Below are 19,963 nucleotides of genomic sequence, written 5' to 3' on the forward strand. Positions count from 1 at the left end.
AAAAAAAAAAAAAAAAAAAAAAATTGCAAACATCTACTGAGTGTGAATTACATGCCAGCAACCAGACTGATGTTTATGTTTGCTGTTTTATTTAATCCCCACAATGAATTGCATTAATTTGCAAAGAGACTCATTACCCCTAGTTTTACAGATGAGGAAACTGAGATTAAGTCACATACCTAAATGTATAAAGCTAATAGGTGCTAACCTGATTCTAAATCCCATACTCTCTCCACACTGTAATGCCTTCCTCAGGACAGAGGTCACCAAAATGTCCCCTGCCTGGTCCCAGATGGAAGGCTGTGTTAAGTTCACCTGAAGAGCAGTCCTAAAATATGTGAAAGATAAACTGTTAGTCAAATGTGGAGTGAATCTAGAAAAACAAGCAAAAAGAAAATGTAGTAGGAAACTCACCTTTCTATAGTCTATCTTCAGGGAGATACCCTTTTCTCCCACTCCTGTCTTTGGTAAATTTCAAAAAAAAAAAAAAAATCCTTTCCATTGTATCAGCTTTTGGTCACACACTTTATTGTACTTTTTTATACATCCATTTCCCAAACAAGACATATTTGTTCATCATATTAATCCTCACAGCTCAGCATAGGACCTGGCACATAGTAGGCACTCAACAAATATTTGATCTTCCAAGCATGATCACTCATGCATCCATAATCCTCTTTTCATAGTATGAAGAAGGCTGATATTCAGGCCCCCACATAGATTTTGAGGAATATATAATTCCCATTAAGTTCTTTTGTTAAAGGTGAGAAAAAGCTTTAGGTTCAATTTCAAAATCAAGATGACATTCAGGTGAGTGTGTCAGGTGTCTTGGTCATTAAAAGACAAATCCCAAATTTTATTTGCCTGCACATCACTTTTTCCCTTTCCTTCATTATTTCTGTACTTATGAAAGCAAAGGATTTATTCTAGTTCTCACCATTTGATCCTACAAGGGCTTTATTTCAGTTTTTGTCACATATAAAAGCTGTGTGTCGAGACCGAAGATTATCCACTATCTTCTCTTCTATCTCTATGCCTTTTTCTACTTCTTCTTCTGATAGCAATAACTTGGTTTCTGAGTCTTTGGTTACAATAACCACAAATGACTGTCGTGACTCAAGGATATTAGCCACCACCACTTGATGTTGATAAACTTCCAAAGCGTTCCGAGCACGATTAATTACAATGGAGGGGTCAGTCTCCAACTTGAAGGAAATTATAAATGCTTTTGGAGCCCAATCTTTAACCAAAGGAGAAAGCATTTTTGGCACCATCTTCATTGTTATCTGTATTGGAAAAAGAAAAGCTTAATAAATCTAGGTCAATGTCATGGGAAACTATGGAAAATAAATTTTAAACTTAATGGGATTTACCATTGTCAAACTTTTCAATTAACTGCTTCATTTAAAAATCCCTTGGCTCTGTAGAGTTCATAATGATGACTAACCCCAAGTCTTCATAAATATTCTGGGGCAATTCCTGACTTCTGAATAAGCTCTGCTCTGCCATCTCACCACCAATAAGAGAATTCTGAAGAACAGTATTACATTTTTTGGTGGTGCCTGTAGCACAGTGGTTATGGCACTGGCCACATACACCCAGGCTGTCAGGTTCAAACCCAGTCCAGGCCAGCTAAACAGCAATGACAACTCCAACAAAAATAGCCAGCACTGTGGCAGGCACCTGTAATCCCAGCTAATTGGGAGGCTGAGGCAAGAGAATCATTTAAGCCCAAGAGTTGGAGGTTGCTGTGAGCTATGACGCCGTCGCACTCTACCGTGGGTGCCATAGTAAAACTCTGTCTCAAAAAAAAAACCAAACAAACAGTATTACATTTTTTTCAAGCATTCTCCTTTAGCTTTTGAACTGTCAAATAAACGAACAAAGTCAAGGTTTTAAACCCCTCAGCCTAAAATACTCTTTGCATTGATAAAATGGCTATTAGATTCCATTTTAAAATTGTCACTTTTAACACAACTTAGCAGTGAAAGAACTGAAATGATTTTATTTTCACTTGACCAAAACTCTTACTATCCTATTCCCACCCCTTCTAAGGGAAATGATGAGTTGTTTGTTAGTCAAGATAGAAATAAAAAATATGAAATAAACTAAAGATTGCAGAGTTTATAAAGTGTGAAATCACCTATTGTCAGGATTTTCCATAAGAAAGCTGTTTAGTAAGTGTGATAGGGATCACCAATTTATATTTTATTTTTCTCCTGAGCATTTATCACTACCACACATAGTATGTATCTGACTCATTCACTGTCTCCCCTAAAGAGGAAGTGATGGAAGTGATAGAAGGGCAGGGTATGTTTCTTTTCACTGCTTTCATCTCCAGTTTCTACAGTAGGACCTGGCATATAATGGGTACTTAATAAATATTTGTTGAAGAAATGAACAAATATTCTATAAAGTGTCTTACAAGCAGAGTTTCTCCTATTTAAATTATATCACTCAATAAAAGACTACTCTCTCAGGTTCAAGAAGCCAGATCATCTCATCTCAACACCACCACTACTCTTTCCATCTCTTTCTCTCTTTTTTTTTTTTTTTTTGCAGTTTTGGCCGGGACCAGGCTTGAACCCACCACCCCTGGTATATGGGGCCAGCGTCCTACTCCTTGAGCCACAGGCGCCACCCATCTCTCTCTCTTAAACAACAATAATCCCCAACTAGTCTACCCACTCCAGTCTCTCTCTACTTCACCTTTTATACTGATGCCAGAAGGTTCTCAAATACTCTTTCTTCTACTAACGTGTCCCTTGGCTCCAAAGACAAAATTCAAACACCTTAAAAAGGAATACAAGTCTTCTACCAAGCAAGCTACCTCTTTAGTCTGCTTTGCACTTCAGTTCACAGCCCACTGCCCATTTCCTTACTTGAACTCCACCTGGAATGACCTTCTCTACTTTGTCTGCTACACCTTCTGCTCATATTTTAAACCCCAGTCCAAGTTCTCTCCTCCAGGACTTCCCCAAGATTCACTCATCCCACCATCTGGCTGCACTTTTTATGTAGCTCCACTAGAGCATTTATCACTCTGTATTGTAATTATGTCTGTGTCCAGCTCCTTCCCTAACTGTGAGGTCAACGAGGTTGGACAGTTACTCATCTCTATAACCCCAGAGCTCAGAGCATACAGATGCAGAAAGGCCATCTCCAGATCAAGAGATAATTAACCCAAGATTGGTTATAGGGGATCAGATCTCTGTAAGTGAAGCCCCCATCACCTGCAATAGGCCCCCAGATGACTGGATCTTGTGTTCAGGCATTTCAGAGACAGGAACATAGAAATCTGACACGGCCGCAGCCAGGTAAAACATCGCAGAAGAGCCTGGAAAGAGAAGCAAAAGGTGTAACAAATCTGGGAGAGAAATGGGATCAGCTCGTTTATAAGTCGGGCTTCCCAGCCGTTGAGACTTGTGGGTAAGCACTAAGGAGATACATAGCTGGGGGTAATGGCTCTGTCGCCAAGCAACCGGTGTATAACCAGGGCACGCACCTAGCGGATTGAGCGCGTGGGCTGCAGCCTGCAACAAATGTAAATAGTCCGCCACAGTGGTGAACTCGACCGCCAGAAAAGTACCGGCAGCCACAGCCTCCTGGTAGTTTCGCAAAGCCGCAGCGAAGCCCGGGAGTGCATTCTCCTCGGCCTCGAGGCTCAGCAAGCCCGAATGGGCTGGGCCGGAAGGCCGCAGTGCCGACAGCCAGGTCTGGGGTGGAAAGCGGTGGGCAAAGGGAAAGGCGGAGCGAGCGCGGTACAAGAACAGGACCCCATAGCCGGCTGCCAGGAAGGCCTCCGCCGAAGTTGCGCCGCGCCGCCCGCTGCTGAAGTTGTCCAGGAAGCGCACTGGCCGCGCTTCCAGTGGGACTTTGGTGCCGCCTGACGTAACCAACACCACTCGCCGGCCCTGCGTGCCCAGCCTGGCCGCAAAGCAAGCCATAACCTCAGCCCAGCGCGCGGCACCGGCAGGCTGAGGAAACTCGGCTACCAGGTCCATTTCCGCCATCAGCGCCGCTGCGCCTGCGCACGCTCCGGGCCGCCGGCGCCACGCCCCTTTCCCTTACCTGGACCTGGAGCTGCAGTGCTAGTGAGTAGGCGGTTCTCTGTCTTAGTTGTGACGCTAGGTCTGGATATCGCCGGGTCTGGAAATGCGTGGTGGTTCTGCCCCAGAGCTCAGCGAAGGTGTGCGCTGAGGAGAATTCTTGGCTGTGTGGGCATCGGGAGGAATCACAGTCCCTCAAGTCAATTTCCTATCCTGGGTAAATAACTGATCACATTTGACCCTCACCTCCCGCAGCAGAGCCCTCCTTGGGCTTGAACTCCATGGGAGTGAAGTTACTTGACCATTAAAACTTTGGGGACTCCTGTCGTTTGTGCTTTTTTAAAAAAAATCCTCCATATAGATACCACTTGTCAATTGAGCTACGTTTCTCCCTCGGATCTTGAAATACTAGGAAGGAAGCTGCCCTGTGATCGTCACGTGACTCTGGGGTTCAGCTTATACGCGCCCGGCAACCGTCCTAGAGACCGACACCGCCGGCTGCAACATGAACGTGATCTACCCACTGGCGGTGCCCAAGGGGCGTCGGCTCTGCTGTGAGGTGTGCGAAGCCCCTGCGGAGCGGGTGTGTGCGGCCTGCACAGTCACTTACTACTGGTAGGCCCTGGAACGTGGCACCTGCGCGCCTCCCTCCCTCTTTCCCAGTCAGGGGTCTGTGCTGTGTCCTTGACTGCACAGTCACTTACTACTGGTAGGCCCTGGAACGTGGCATCTGCGCGCCTCCCTCCCTCTTTCCCAGTCAGGGGTCTGTGCTGTGTCCTCTGCGTTGGCCACGGCTCCTGGCTCTGCCAGAGACACCTCAAAGCGGCTCCAAGATGGGTCTCTACGACCTCGGTGGCTTTGTCTGCCTCTTTTCCCGCACCTTCGTCGCCGGATGTTTTTTGAGGAATAGTTATGCACTATTCTAGGTATTAAATTTACTGGGGCAGTTCAGATGATCGGTTTCCTCAAAGATGTAACGTTCTAATACAGAGGACAAATACGTGAAGAAACAAACAAACAAGATAATTTCAGAGAGTGATAAATGTAAGACAATTAACGGAAATGTGATGGGAGATTGGGCAGGCAGCGTCCCTAAAAGTAGACTACTGATCTGAAGACAAAGAAAGAGCATCTTGCCATGGAAGTGGCTGGAGGAAGAGTGGCACAGATAGGTTGTGAGGGAGAAAAGATTGGTTTGTTAGAGAGAAAGAAGGCTATTTGGTCTGGTACACAGCTAAAGATGCTGATGGTGTAGGAAAGGTAGTACTAGATGAGGTAGTTTTCATATATTAAGTGTAGTATCTCACAGCCTTGTTTTAGATTAGACCCTACTTTGGACCTGAGATAAAACAGTTAGTTTGGCCCCATCCAGAAACCTAGTCCAGAGCAGACTGAATTATTATTATTTTTAAAACAAGAGTCTCTGTCATCCTGGGTAGAGTGCCTGGCTTTATAGTTCACAGCAACCTCCAACTCTTGGGTTCAAGGGATCCTTTTGTCTCAGCCTCCTGCCTACCTGGGACTACAAGCAACTGCCGTAACACCCGGCTATGTTTTTAGAGACATGGTCTTGCTCTTGCTCAGGCTGGACTGGAACTCCCAAGCTTAGGCAATCTATCCTCCTCAGTCTCATAGTTCTAGGATTAGGGTCTTGAGCCACTGTGCCTGGCTTTAGATTGAAAATTTTTTTAAGTCGCAATACATCCTGCATGACAAATACTGTCCCTCAGGGTGTGTTAAGCTTTGGGACCTCTGAGGATGGAAGCATGGTGAATGGGGCAGTGTTTAGAAAGCTTTCTCTAAGGAAGAAACTTTTGAGCTATTGTTTTGAGAGGTCAATAAGAACTTGCTATGTGGGCTCGGCGCCTATAGCTCAACCGGCTAAGGCGCCAGCCACGTACACCTAAGGTGGTGGGTTCGAATCCCCAGCCCGGACCCGCCAAACAACAATGACGGCTGCAACCAAAAAAAAAAATAGCCGGGCGTTGTGGCGGGCGCCTGTGGTCCCAGCTGCTTGGGAGGCGGAGGCAAGAGACTCACTTGAGCCCAGGAGTTGGAGGTTGCTGTGAGCTGTAATGCCATGGCACTCTACCCAGGGGGATAGCTTGAGGCTCTGTCTCACAAAAAAAAAAAAAGAACTTGCTATGTGCAGGAACAGTGAAGAGAAGTAGGACATTCCTGGCATCCAGGGCTGCTGGGGCAAATGGTGAAAGAAGAGAATTTACTGAGTGGAGAAGGTAATAGAGGAGGGAGCAGTCAATGATTTCCAAATTGCAAGCTAGGACCCATTAGCAGTTCATGAATAAGTCACAACTAGCATTTAAAGAAAAAAAAAGTAGCATAGAATAGAAAGTATCGTGAGTATATCTACTGGAATTATTTCTTGAAATTTCTGTTTTAGTGTTTTACATGGCTGTGTTGTACTGGTAAAATGTACTTCTTCCTAAGAGTTGAGTCAAAAAGAGTTTGAAAATCATTGTGACAGTTAATAGGAGTTTAAACTAAGATGATACAGACAGGTTAAGGCCAGACAGTAGCATGAGATCAAGGAATTTGGAATTCATCCCTTGGGAAGCCATGGACGGTTTTGAGCTGTCATGTTCTCATTGTGTTAAGGAAAGGTGACAGGCAGCAATGTGGGAAATAAAGCAGAAGTTAAACACTTGACAACCCAAAATAAGTGACTGATTCAGTCAGTGGAGGTTTATTAAGCCAAAATTAAGGACATGCCTAGGAAAAACACAAACCACAGGCAAATCTGTGGGTGTTTTTTTCTGAAGGGGAATTTGGAGACTAGGGCATACAGAAAGACAAAAAATAGCAGGGGGTGGGCAGTGAGGCAAAATGGTTGCATTTTTCAGAGGTCCGGGAAATCTACATTTTACATAAGGTGGATATTAGAAGAGAAAAAGGGAGCAAAGGAAGGACTTCCCCATTAGTTGGGGGAAACAAGACTTCGATCTTGTTTCTATTTTGTACTTGGGAAGATAAACTTGTAATTCATTACTAGTGTAGAATTGAACAAACTTTAATTTTAGGAGCTAGATTTGGCCTGTAGACCCAAAGTTATAATTTGTCCTTGTTTATGGGAAGCCAGCAAGGTATTTTCATCTTATACAAAGCAGGATTGAAGAATGTGAATCACCTGTTGTAATGAACCCATGATTTAGGTAGGACTCTGGGTATTTTTTTTTAAATGCAGCTCTCATTTTGTTGGCAATCTTAGAGTATTCTTCTATCTTATCATTGTGTCCTTTCCCCTTTGTCAAAGAAGCTCTCCAGTGATGTTTGTTTTTTATTCATTTTGGCTTATGGGCTTAACGAAACTGACTGAGACAAGTATGCAGTGCAGGAAAGAGGCACAGACAGAAATTGTAAATAAAATAATAGGCTGGCTGTTTGCGGACTTAAGTGTCAGATTGTGCCTTAAAGTTTGCCACTAGATGCAGCTGTACAATTAAAATAAGATGCTCACTTGCCACTGTAAAGTTTGCTACCAGATACAGCTTACTTGTCACTTGCCACTCACTGGTAGGTTTTTGATCTGAGTCTGCAAACAATTGATTTATTGTGGGCTCTGTGCATTTAAAGCTCTCTGCTAATGATAATCAGTCACTTATTTTGGGTTATCACGTGTATTTGCAGCCTCTTCCTAGTGCTTGCATCACCGTCTCAGTTCCACTTCACATTGTTAGTCTTTAGGTTCTCTTAAGGAGCATGCAACCTAGATCCTTCCTATAAACAGATTACAGTAGGGTTGGTGCTCCTGGGAGAATCTAATACCACTGCTGATCTGACAGGAAGCAGAGCTCAGGCAGTGATGCCAGCAGTAGGGAGCTGCTGTATATACAGATGAAGCTCACCTACTGTTCACCTTCTACTGTGCAGCTAGCTTCCTAATAATAAGCCACAGAACTTGACCAGTCCATGGTCCAGGGGGTGGGGACCAAAGTCTTCAAAAATTCAAAATTTTTCTATAAAACAAAACTAAGGTCATTGTTCTATAGGTTTTGATGGTTGAATGTAAAGTATCTAGTACCCTGGGACTACATTGGCACTATTTATTACATTGGTAATAAATAGTTTTTATCATCTCAAATTTAGGGAACAGGAAAGACAGTCAATTTGAATTCATGAAAGTTTTTCTGCAAAATAATGATTTTTCCTGATTATAAGTGTAATTCATATTCACTGCAGAAAACTTGCATTTTCTTCAACTTGTCTGAAAAACCAACTCATAGAAGGCAGATTAATTAGAGAAAGGCCATACAAATTTATTTAACATGTATACACAGGAGCCTCCAGAATGAAAACCCAAAGATGCAAGGGAAATTGTCCATTTTTATGTGTAGATTTAACCAAGTATGAACATCTGTGTAGAAATATGATTGGACAAAAAGAGTGTGATATAACAGTAACAGCTAAGTGGGGAAACTGAGCAAGGCCTGGTTATCTAGCAGCTTCTTGGTCTCTCTAAGCTGCCTGCCTTCGGGGTTTGGGGCAGGACTCTCTCTGGAATGAGGGTCTTCTGACCTATAGGAGTTCAGGTAATTTTTTATAGCCAGTTTTTACACAGAAAGGCAGAAGGAAAATTAGAGTAATATTCTTTAGTTTTATGGCTGGCTTTGGGGAAAAGGGATTCTGGTTTCTGGAATGTGCCTTGGGGAATAGGGATTTTAGTTTCTTGCCTAACCCCAGGAGAGAATGGGACTGAGAGACAAGAGGCAGGAGAAGGTCAGGGAATGATTTTTGCTTCTGAGGACTTTATTTTGGGTATTGTTTTTCTTGAGTCCCAACACTTGAAAATACAAAAATTAAGGAAGAAAAATAATTCATGATCCCCTAATCCAGAAATTAATAACCTGACATTTTGTAAGTTTTCTTCTATTCTTTTTTCTAAATACATTTATTTTCTATACTATGTGTAATCTTGTGAATATGTTCCCAAGGAATGGAATGTTTTTAAGAAATGATACTTTCATAAAAAGTATAAACAGAAACATTGGTGACCGGTTAAAGAGACTTTTTAGTACTGTGAGTTTATTTTCTTTGTAATTTGCAGTATGCTTTTGCAATAATTTTTTCCTTTTATTTAACATGGCATATTTAAATATTTAATATTTAAATGCCTTTACTACCCAGGAGGAGAAAACAAATAGCAAAGCGATATTCAATAATAGGAAGCTATAGGATGTGTGGTGAATTGTAGAAGATGTGCCTGAAGACATTCAAATTCAGTTTACAAAAAACATGATAATGGCCAAACAAACCTGCCTGGTTCACAAGTTACTTAATTGTAGCCTAAGGGAAAACATTCTTCAGTTCCTTCTTTATGCACGGCCCTATGTTGGGCATTAGGGGTGAGATGGATGAATTAGGAGGGGAGGAGCTAACAATATAGAAATAAAACTCACTTTATTAAGAAAGGTTAGATAGATCATTTGCTCTCAGTGGAACAGAAATTTAGGCAGTTAAGTAAGTTAACATTTCCACTGCTCACACAGTTACTTAGCAAGCCCCTGCTTGATAAATTCCCCATAGAACTCAGCTATTTCTGTATCCTGGCTAAGTGCTTTTATTGATCTGTTTACAGTAATTTTCTACCTCCAGAAAAAATATTTTGGAAATGCTTTCTGTCATTTCTGTGGTAGCCAACACAGTTGTAAAGAAAATACCTTATTTCATTTCTGTTGTCCCAGAAGAAAGGAAGGAGAGAAATTGCTTGCAAACAACCACATATTGTCTATGGCTACTTTTGTGCTATAAGAGCAGAGTTAAGTATTTACAACAGAGACCATATAGCTCTCAAAGCCTAAAATTTGTCCAGTCCTTTACAGAAAAACTTTGCTGACCCCTCCTCTAGATTATTGTTTCCTGTTTTTTAATATATAAATGGAATCAGCTAAGTCACATTTAAGGGAAAATGTGTGAAAGGCGATAGAAATGCAAAACACCATTACTACGTGTGTCTAACAGCAGAACCTCAAAATATATGGAAAAATTGACAGAATTGAAGGTGAAAATAGACAATTCAATAACAGTTAAAGACTTTAATATTTCCCTTTCAATAATTGACAGAACTAGACAGAGATCAGCAAGGAAATATAAGACTTGAACCACACTATAACCCAATTCAACCTGGTATCTATAAAACATCACTCATGACAGCAGAATACACATTCTTCTCCACTGCAGATTGGAGCATTCTTCAGTATGGACTGTAAAACAAATGTTAATACATTTATAAGGGCTGAAATCACAAAGTATGTTTTCAAACCACATGGAATGAAGTTAGTAACGATAGAAGGAAATTTGATAAATTTACAAATACATGGAAATAATACACTCTTAATCAACGGGTCAAAGGAGAAATCACAGAGAAGTTAGAAAATGCTTTGAGATAGTGCCCCTGGTTCATAAGTAGATAAAGAAAATTGTGATGTATGCATAAATAGAGAAACTGCAGAGAGAATCTACAAATCAAAAGTTTGTTTTTTGAAAAAATCAACCAACTTGATAAATTTTTAGCTAGATTGACCAAGGGAAGAAAAGGAGATTCAAGTTACTAAAATCAGAAATGAAAATGGGGGAATTACTACCAACCTTGAAGAAATAAAAGAAATTATAAGAGAACCCTAAGCAATTGTCTGCTAATAAACTAGATAACTTAGATGAAATAGACTTATTTCTAAAAAGGCATAAACTACCAAAACTGATCTAAGAAGAAGGGGAATATCTGAAAAAAACCTATAAAAAGTAAAGAGATTTACATAGTAATTAAAAAACTTCCCACAAAGAAAAGCCCTAGCTTTATCTAACAAATGAGATCAGTGTAACCTAATTCTTTGTACCCTCAATGAATCCCAAACAATAAAAAAGAAAAAGAAAAGGAAAGCCCTAGACCAGATGATTTGGCTGGTGAGTTCTTTCAAATGTTTAAAGGATTAGCACCAACTATTCACAACCTCTTAAAAAAGAAGAAAAGAGAACAATTCCTAACTCATTCTGTAAGGCCAGTGTTAACCTGATAATCAAAACCAAAGATGTCATAAAAATACTATAGACTACTATCACTTATGAATATAAGGTAAAAACCCTCAACAAAATACTAGAAACCAAACCCAGCAGCATATGGAAAGGATTATATGTTTTGACAGAGTGGGATTTATTCCAGGAATTCAAGGTTGGTTCCATACAAATGTTAATCAATGTAATATATAATATTAATAGAATAAAGGGCAAAAAGAAAAAAGAGAAAAAAAAGAATAAAGGGCAAAAAAATGATATGATCATGTCAATAGATGCAGAAAATGCATTTGACAAAATCTAACACCTTATATGATAAAACACTTAAAGTAGGAATAGAAAGGAAACTTCAGTGACTTGATAAAGGGAATCTGTGAAAAACCCATAGAGAAACACATAGTTGACATCATATTTAATGGTCAAAAACTGAAAGCCTTGAAGGAATGCCACAAGTATGTCACCTTCACCACTAATATTCAACAATGCACTAGAGGTTCTAATCAGGGCAATTAGGCAAGATGAAATAAAAGGTATCCAGCTTGGAAAGGAAGGAATAAAACTGCCTCTACTTGTACATGTCATGACCTTGGTATCATAGTAAATTTTACGTGTAAATTTGATTAGGCTAAAGGCTGCTCAGATAGCTGACAAACTTTTCTGAGTGTGTCTGTGAGAGTATTTCCAGAACAGATTAGCATTTGAATTATGTGAATAAAGATCACCCTCACCAGCTCAGGGCCTGTGGCTCAAGCTGCTAAGGCGCCAGCCACAAACACCTGAACTGGGGGTTTGAATCCAGCCCGTGCCCGCCAACGCAACAATGATGACTGCAACAAAAAATAGCCGAGCATTGTGGCGGGCACCTGTAGTCCCAGCTACTTGGGAGGCAGAGACAGGAGAATGGCTTGAGCCCAGAAGTTGGAGATTGCTGTGAGCTGTGATGCCACAGCACTCTACCCAGGGTGACAGCTTGAGGCTCTGTCTCAAAAAAACAAAAAACAAGATTACCCTCACCAATGTGTGTGGGCATCATCCAGTCCACTGAGGGACCCCAAATAGAATAAAAAAGGTGGAAGAAAGGCAAATTCACTCTTTCCTTGTACTGGGACATTTAATCCTCTCCTGCTATAATACTAGAGCCCCTGGTTCTTTGGACTCTAGGACTTAACATTAACAGGCACCTTCTCCCACCTCTCACCCAGGTTTTCAGGTCTGCAGACTACACTGAATTACAACCCTGGTTTTCCTGTTTCTCTAGTTGGCAGGAAAACAGATTGTGGGACTTCTCAGGCTCCCTAATTAGGTGAGGCAATTCTGATTATACATAAATAAATATTGCTTCTGTTTCTTAGGACAATCTTGACTAACACACTTGTATTTAGATAACTCTAAGATACCCACAAAAATCTTAACTGGAGTTAATAAATGAATACAGTAAGGCTATAGCGTATAAGACTAACATGTAAAAATCAGTTATATTTCTGTACTCTGGCAGTGAACAATCTGAAAACGAAATTTATTTATTTTTTATTTTATTTTATTTTTTTTGAGACAGAGCCTCAAGCTGTCCCCCTGGGCAGAGTGCCGTGGCATTACAGCTCACAGCAACCTCCAACTCCTGGGCTCAAGCGAGTCTCCTGCCTCCGCCTCCCAAGTAGCTGGGACCACAGGCGCCCGCCACAACGCCCGGCTATTTTTTGGTTGCAGCCATCATTGTTGTTTGGCGGGTCCGGGCTGGGGATTCGAACCCGCCACCTTAGGTGTACGTGGCTGGCGCCTTAGCCGGTTGAGCTATAGGTGCCAAGCCTGAAAACGAAATTTAAAGGGACATTCCATTTATAGTAGCAAAAATAAAATCTTTAGGAATTAATTTAACCAAAAAAGTATAAGACTTGTATATTGAAAACTCCAAAGTGTTGTTGAGAGAAATTAAAGAAGACTTAAATAAATGGAAAGATTAGCTCAGTGCCTGTGGCTCAAGAGGCTAAGGCACCATACACCTGAGCTGGCGAGTTCGAATCCAGCTCTGTCTCAAATAAATAAATAAATAAATGGAAAGATTTTGTATTTATAGAGTGGAAAACTTGATATGTTAAGATAACAACATTTTCCCACAAATGATCTACAGATGGAATGCAATCCTTGTCAAAATTCCAACTGCCATCAAAAACAGAAATGGAGGGTGGCACCTGTGGCTCAAAGGAGTAGGGCACTGGCCCCATATGCCAGAGGTAGAGGGTTCAAACCCAGCCCCAGCCAAAAACTGCAAAAAAAAAGAGGTGAAGTCTCCATTAAAAATAGTAATAATAATAATAAAAACAGAAATGGATATACTGACCCTGAAACTCATAGCAATGCAAAGGACCTACAATAATCAAAATAATTTTGAAAAAGAACAAAATTAGAAGGTTCACTTTTTAATTTCAAAACTTACTATAAAGCTATAGTTGTGAAGACAGTGTTATGCTGGCATAAGGATGGATATATTGGTCAACATAATAGAATTAAGACTCTAGAAATAAGCCCATACATGGTATGATTAATTGACTTTTTTTCAACACGGGGTGCCAAGACAATTCAATAAGTGGGGGGAATCCTTTCAAAAAATAGTGCCAAGATAATGAGATATCTCTATGCAGAAAATAAAAATGAATTTGGACCCTACCTTACATTATTACAAAAATTAACAATATACAGAAAGACTTAAATGTAAGAAATATAAAACTTTTAGAAAGAAACAAAATTATTAAGTCAGCATGGTCTTGGATTAGGCAACACTTTCTTAGATATGACATTAAAAGCACAAGCCCCTTATTGAGCTCAGAAAACAATATAGTACCCCAAAATGAAGGCCTCAGAAGCATATGTTATTGTCTGACTTTCTCCTGTCCTCTTGCCTCTCAGTCCCATTTTTCCCTGAGGCTAGTGGTAGAAACTAAATCTCTCTCTCCAAGGTGGGTCATAAAGGCCAGCACCCTTTTCTGAAAGCCAGGCACAAAACCGAAAATTATTCTGTGTATAAACTGGCCATAAAGAAATTATCTGACCTGTCTTATTTAACTGTAGGTCAGAAGCCCCCCATTCCAAAGAAAGTCCTGCCCCATACCCAGAAAGAGGGAATGTGTACTCAGAGAGACCAAGAAGAATCTAGACAGACAGGCCTGGCTGGGTTTCCCCACTCGATCTATTAGCATTAGATCACACTTTTTTTTTTTTTTGAGACAGAGCCTCAAGCTGTCACCCTAGGTAGAGTGCCATGGCTTCACTGCTCACAGCAATCTCCAACTCCTGGGCTCAAGCGAGTCTCCTGCCTCAGCCTCCCAAGTAGCTGGGACCACAGGCGCCTGCCACAACGCCCGGCTATTTTTTGGTTGCAGCCATTATTGTTGTTTGGTAGGTCCGGGCTGGATTCGAACCCGCCACCTTAGGTGTATGTGGCTGGCGCCTTAGCCGCTTGAGCCACAGGCGCCGAGCCAGATCACACTTTTTTGTCTAATCACATTTCCATATGGCTTTCCATACATGAACCTAAACATAAAAATGGATAATTTCCCCTTCATTCTGAAGGCTCCCATGTATGCCCATTAAAATAAATTTATATGTCATATCTATTAATCAATCTGCCATATGTTAGTAGTTTTGCAGCAAATCCTTAGGGGACCTTAGGCCTTGCTCTACATAGAACTAGAGAAAAAACAAATTAGTTGGACACTATCAAAATTAAAAGCTTCGTGCATCAAAGAACATTATCGAGAAAGTGAGGCTGGGTGTGATGTCTGTCATCCTAGCACTCTTAGAGGCTAGGGCAGGAGGATCACTTCAGTTCAGGAGTTTGAGACCCATTTCTACCAAAAAGTTAGAAAAAATTAGGCATGATGGCATGCCTGTGGTCCCAGCTACCCAGGAGTCTGAGGCAGGAGAATCACTTGAACCCAGGAGTGTGAGTTTGCAGTATGCCACAGTGATGTACTGCACTCTAGTCAAGTAAACAGAGGAAGACTCTGTCTCAAAAAAAAGGGGAGGGGGAGAAAACGTGAAAAGACAATCCAGAGATAGAACACATTTACAAATTGTATGTCTAGTAAGGATCTTGTATCTGGAATGAATATGTACAAATTCTTTGAACTCAACTATAAAAAGATGAAAGCAAAGGATTTGAAAAACGGCCACTGAGCACATGAAAAGATGCTCAACGTCATTAGTCATTAGGGAAATGCAAATAAAAACCAAATGAGATATCACTTCATATCTACTAGGATTATAATAAAAAAGACAGAAAAAAACAAATGTTGGTGAGGATGTGGCAAAATTGGAATCCTTGTACATGGCTGATGAGAATGTAAAATGGTGTAGCCACCATAGAAAAATGTTTGACAATTTCTCAAAAAGTTAAACATAGAATTACTGTGTAACTCAACAATTCCATCCTTAGGTATATACCCAAGAGTTTGAAAACATGCTCATACAAAACTTGTAGACCATGTTCCCACCAACATTTTCCATAATAATGAGGAAGTGGAAACAACCCAAATATCAACCAACTGATGAATGGATAACCCAAATATGATATATCCATATAGTAGAATATAATTCAGTCATAAAAGGAATAAAATATTTATACACTCTGCAACGTGAATAAACCTTGAAAACGTTATCCTAAGTGAGAGGAGCCTAACACTAATGCCCACATATTGTCTGTTTCCATTTACATGCAATGTCCAGAATAGGCAAATTCTGAGAGATAAAAAGTAGGCCAGTGGTTGCTGGGCACCAATGTGAAGGGGGAAGAATGGGAATGACTGTCAACAGGAACAAGTACAGAGTGTTTTTAGAGGGGGTGATGAAAATGTCCTGGAATTAGATAGGATGATGTGAATGAATGTACTACCACTAAATTGTATACTTTTAAATGATGCATCTTTTGGAATATGAATTATATTACAATTAAAAATGAAAAAAATAAGGAGGAAAGTTCAGATAGAGGTCATTATTTAAGAGATGGGAGTGGATACTCTGTAAAAGTGCTGTCTCATAGAGTTTTTCTGCAGTGATGTTGTCCAACTGTATGTTTAAAAATACTAAATATGAGCCAGGTGCAGTGGCTCATGCCTGTAATCTTAGCACCCTGGGAGGCTGACGCAGGAGCATCCCTTGAGCTCAAGAGTTTGAGACCAGCCTGAGCAAGAGTGAACTCTGTCTCCACTAAAAATAGAAAACTTGGCTCAGCCTCCCTAGCAGAGTGGTTACAGCGCTGGTCACATACACTGAGGGTGGTGGGTTCGAACTGGGCCTGGGCCACCTAAACAACAATGACAACTGCAACAAAAAATAGCCAGCCTTTGTGATGGGTGTCTGTAGTCCCAGCTGCTTTAAGGTGACCAGATGGCCTGCTTTTGGCAGGACAGTCCCAATTTTTAACAATTTGTCCTGCTTCCCACAGCATTTTTAAAAAGTCCTGATTTTTGGAAAGAATGCATGACAAGCTAGGGAATGCAGTAGAACAGGAAGGGAATATATGGTTTTTGGCTGCCATGTGGCTATTTCACCAGGATATGAGTTTTATATTATTTTTGTTAATTTTATAATGTTAAACTTTAATAATAACAAATAATTGTTGAGAACTGATGATCAAGAACTGTTTATTCAAGTTTGCATTGTTGTCAGGCCCCGCCCCCCCAGCACCCCGCCTCTTGTCAATGGTGTCCCACTTTACCAATGTTAAAATCTGGTCACCTTAAGCTACTTGGGAGGCAAGAGAATCACTTAAACCCAAGAGTTTGAGGTGAGGTTGCTGTGAGTGATGACACCATGGCACTCTACTGAGGGTGACATGGTGAGACTCTGTTCCAAAAAAAAAAACAATGTTGATGGAGACTTTACCTCTTTTATGTTTACATGGATGGAGCTGGAAAATATTCTTCTTAGTAAAGTATCTCAGGAATGGAAAAAAAAAAAATCCTGGCTTGGCGCCTGTGGCTCCAGTGGCTAAGGTGCCAGCCACATACACCTAAGGTGGTGGGTTCAAATCCAGCCCGGGCCCGCCAAACAACAATGACGGCTGCAACCACAAAATAGCCAGGCGTTGTGGCAGGCACCTGTGGTCCCAGCTACTTGGGAGGCTGAGGCAGGAGACTCGCTTGAGTCCAGGAGTTGGAGGTTGCTGTGAGCTATGATGCCCAGTACTCTACCCAGGGGGATAACTTGAGGCTCTGTCTTAAAAAAAAATCCAATGTACTCAGTACTACTGTGAAACCAATTTATAATCACTCACACTTTCATATGAAAGATGAATCACAGCCTAGGATGAAGGAGGGAAGGGAAGCTAGGGGGGAAGGGAGGGAGGTGGGTCGATAGAGGGAGGGTTAGTAGGGGGACCACACCTATGGAGCATATTGCAAGTACAAATTGGATCTATTGGCTCGGCCCCTATAGCTCAACCGGCTAAGGTGCCAGCCATGTACACCTAAGGTGGCGGGTTCGAATCCCCAGCCTGGACCCGCCAAACAACAATGATGGCTGCAACCAAAAAATAGCCGGGCGTTGTGGCGGGCGACTGTGGTCCAAGCTACTTGGGAGGCGGAGTCAGGAGACTCGCTTGAGCCCAGGAGTTGGAGGTTGCTGTGAGCTGTAAAGCCACGGCACTCTACCCAGGGGGACAGCTTGAGGCTCTGTCTCAAAAAACAAAAAAAAACAAAAAAAACAAATTGGATCTATCTAGAACACAAATGTCTTAACGCTGTAATTGAGTAAATGAGGTGAAGGCTATGTTGATTAGTAGGATGTAAGCACTCGAATTTGTACAAATAATCAACACATTGAGTCCCATAATGGCATAAATGTATTCATGATCTATGTACAAATGACTTAATAAAAAAAACAAGTTTATTCTCCTTCTGTCTTCTTGTTGCCCCAGCATCTTTAACATGTTACCCCTATTGAAATAAGGTTCAAGACATTTAGGTCATTAAATCTGAAATGTCTGATTTTAAATAAAAAATTTATTATATCTCAAGAAGCAGTGCAATTGATCAAAGTATGCACTTGTCTCAGAAAAATATTAAATATGCACTCTGGGAGGCCAAGGCAGGAGGATCACTAGAGGCCAGGAGTTTGAGTCTAGTGTGGATAACATAGTAAGACCCTTTCTCTACCAAAATAAATAAATACATTAATTAATTAATTAAGGCTGGACATGATTGGCTCACTCTTGTAATCCTGGCACTTTGGTAGGACAAGGTAGGAAGACCACTTAAGGCCTGGAATTTGAGACCAGTCTGAGCAACATAGTGAGACCCCAAATAGAAATATTAGCTGGGCATGGTGACATGTCCTTGTAGTGTCAGCTACTGGTGAGGCTAAGGCAGGAGGATCAGTTGAGCCTAGCAAGTTGAGATTGCAATGTGCTATGATGATGCCACTGCACTGTAGCCTGGGTGACAGAGTGAGACCTTGTCTTAAAGCAATACATAAGTTAATTAATTAATTTAATTGGCCAGGCACAATGGTACATACTTATAGTCCTATAGTCCTAGCTACTTGGAAGGCGGAATAGGAAGGATTGCTTGAGCCCAGGAGTTTAATGTTATAGTGGGCTATGATTGCAGCACTGCACTCTGGGTGACAGAGTAAAACCTTTTATATATATAAAAAAAGTAACTAAGCTAAATACACATGTATGATAGAAAATAAGTAAACCAAACTGTCACTGTGCCTCTTTACAGATTGTTAGAAATACACTGACTTTGGAGTACAGGCTTAGAGGGTAAACTCTTTAATCCCTCTACACTTGTGCTTTCTTACCTTTAAAATGGAAATAACGTGGCTGGGCGCAGTGGCTCACACCTGTAATCCTAGCACTCTGGGAGGGAGGCTAAGGTGGGTAGATTGCTTGAGCTTATGAGTTCAAGACCAGCCTGAGCAAAAGTGAGACCCTGTCTCTACTAAAAGTAGAAAAACTGAGGCAAGAGGATCGCTGGAGCCCCAGATGGAGTTTGCTGTGAGCTATGATGCCACAGCACTCTACCCAGGGTGACAGCTGGAGACTCTGTCTCAAAAACAAAATAAAAAAATAAATAGCCAGGTGTTGTGGTAGGCGCCTGTAGTCCCAGCTACTCCAGAGGCTGAGGCAAGAGGATCACTTGGGCCCAAGTTGAGGGCAACTTGAGGTTGCTGTGAGCTTTGATGCCACAGCACTCTACCAAGGGTGACAAAGTGAGACTGCCTCAAAAAAAAAGGAAATAATTAGATGCAGGACCACCTACTGCACCACTGGGTTTGGGAGGCCTTCACAGTGTTTTAGCACTGGAGCACTGAAGTATTAGTGCTGCTCTTTGGAGCCATACAACGTAGTGTCAGGAGTCTCCTGCAGCCTCATCAAGTGTACATTCCTTGCCCATATCCAAGAAAAAGTCCCTCAAACTCATCAGCATTGTTGTTCAGACATCTTAAAAATGACCTTAGAACAATGTAGTTGAAGTTGTCTTTGCTGCTATTAGCTATGCAGAATAGCTACAGCACCCACTATGTGACTTGCCTGCAGATCCTCCCACCACCCTCCCCAACTCCAGTCCAGTTTTTACACCATGATATAACCACATGAAAGAAAACAGGTTTGAGGCTCAGCCCCCATATCTCAGTGGTTAGGGCGCCAGCCACAGAGACCAGGGCTGGTAGGCTTGAACCCAGCCCAGGCCTGTTGAACAACAATGACAACTACGACCTAAAAATAGCCAGGCATTGTGGTGGGCACCAGCTACTTGGGAGGCTGAGGCAAGAGAATCACTTAAGCCCAAGAGTTTGAGGTTGCTATGAGCTATGACACCACAGCATTCCATCAAAGGCGACAAAGTGAGACACTATCTCAAAAAAACAAAAAAAAAAAAAAAAAA

General features: G+C 41.4%; 2 protein-coding genes across 2 annotated transcripts in view; one reads left to right on the forward strand and one right to left on the reverse strand.

Moving 5' to 3' along the window:
* Nucleotides 1-492: 492 nt before the first annotated feature.
* Nucleotides 493-4,075, reverse strand: PPCS (phosphopantothenoylcysteine synthetase). Its single transcript, XM_003798961.1, has 3 exons — nucleotides 3,506-4,075; nucleotides 3,234-3,337; nucleotides 493-1,286 (listed from the first exon to the last, which is right to left on the reverse strand). Exons 1-3 carry the CDS (start codon nucleotides 4,011-4,013, stop codon nucleotides 963-965), a joined length of 936 nt encoding a protein of 311 aa, XP_003799009.1. The 5' UTR covers nucleotides 4,014-4,075; the 3' UTR covers nucleotides 493-962.
* A 344-nt stretch (nucleotides 4,076-4,419) lies between these two features.
* ZMYND12 (zinc finger MYND-type containing 12) overlaps nucleotides 4,420-19,963 on the forward strand; it is a 37,929-nt gene continuing 22,385 nt past the window's right edge. Inside the window, exon 1 of the mRNA XM_023518669.1 lies at nucleotides 4,420-4,664. The gene's annotated coding sequence lies outside the window, so the exon portion shown is untranslated. The remainder of the gene's footprint in view (nucleotides 4,665-19,963) is intronic.

This window comes from Otolemur garnettii, unplaced genomic scaffold (genome assembly GCF_000181295.1).
Source record: "Otolemur garnettii isolate 467f Iridium unplaced genomic scaffold, OtoGar3 scaffold00144, whole genome shotgun sequence".
Taxonomy (NCBI): domain Eukaryota; kingdom Metazoa; phylum Chordata; class Mammalia; order Primates; family Galagidae; genus Otolemur; species Otolemur garnettii.

What these genes read in the sequence shown, in the direction of transcription:
- PPCS (XM_003798961.1), bottom strand. Translation starts at nt 4,013, where the DNA reads ATGGCGGAAATGGACCTGGTAGCCGAGTTTCCTCAGCCTGCCGGTGCC. An exon ending in CCACGCGCTCAATCCGCTAG is followed by an intron (nt 3,338 to 3,505) that starts GTGCGTGCCCTG and finishes TTCTCTTTCCAG; the next exon opens with GCTCTTCTGCGATGTTTTAC. An exon ending in CATCTGGGGGCCTATTGCAG is followed by an intron (nt 1,287 to 3,233) that starts GTGATGGGGGCT and finishes TTTCCAATACAG; the next exon opens with ATAACAATGAAGATGGTGCC.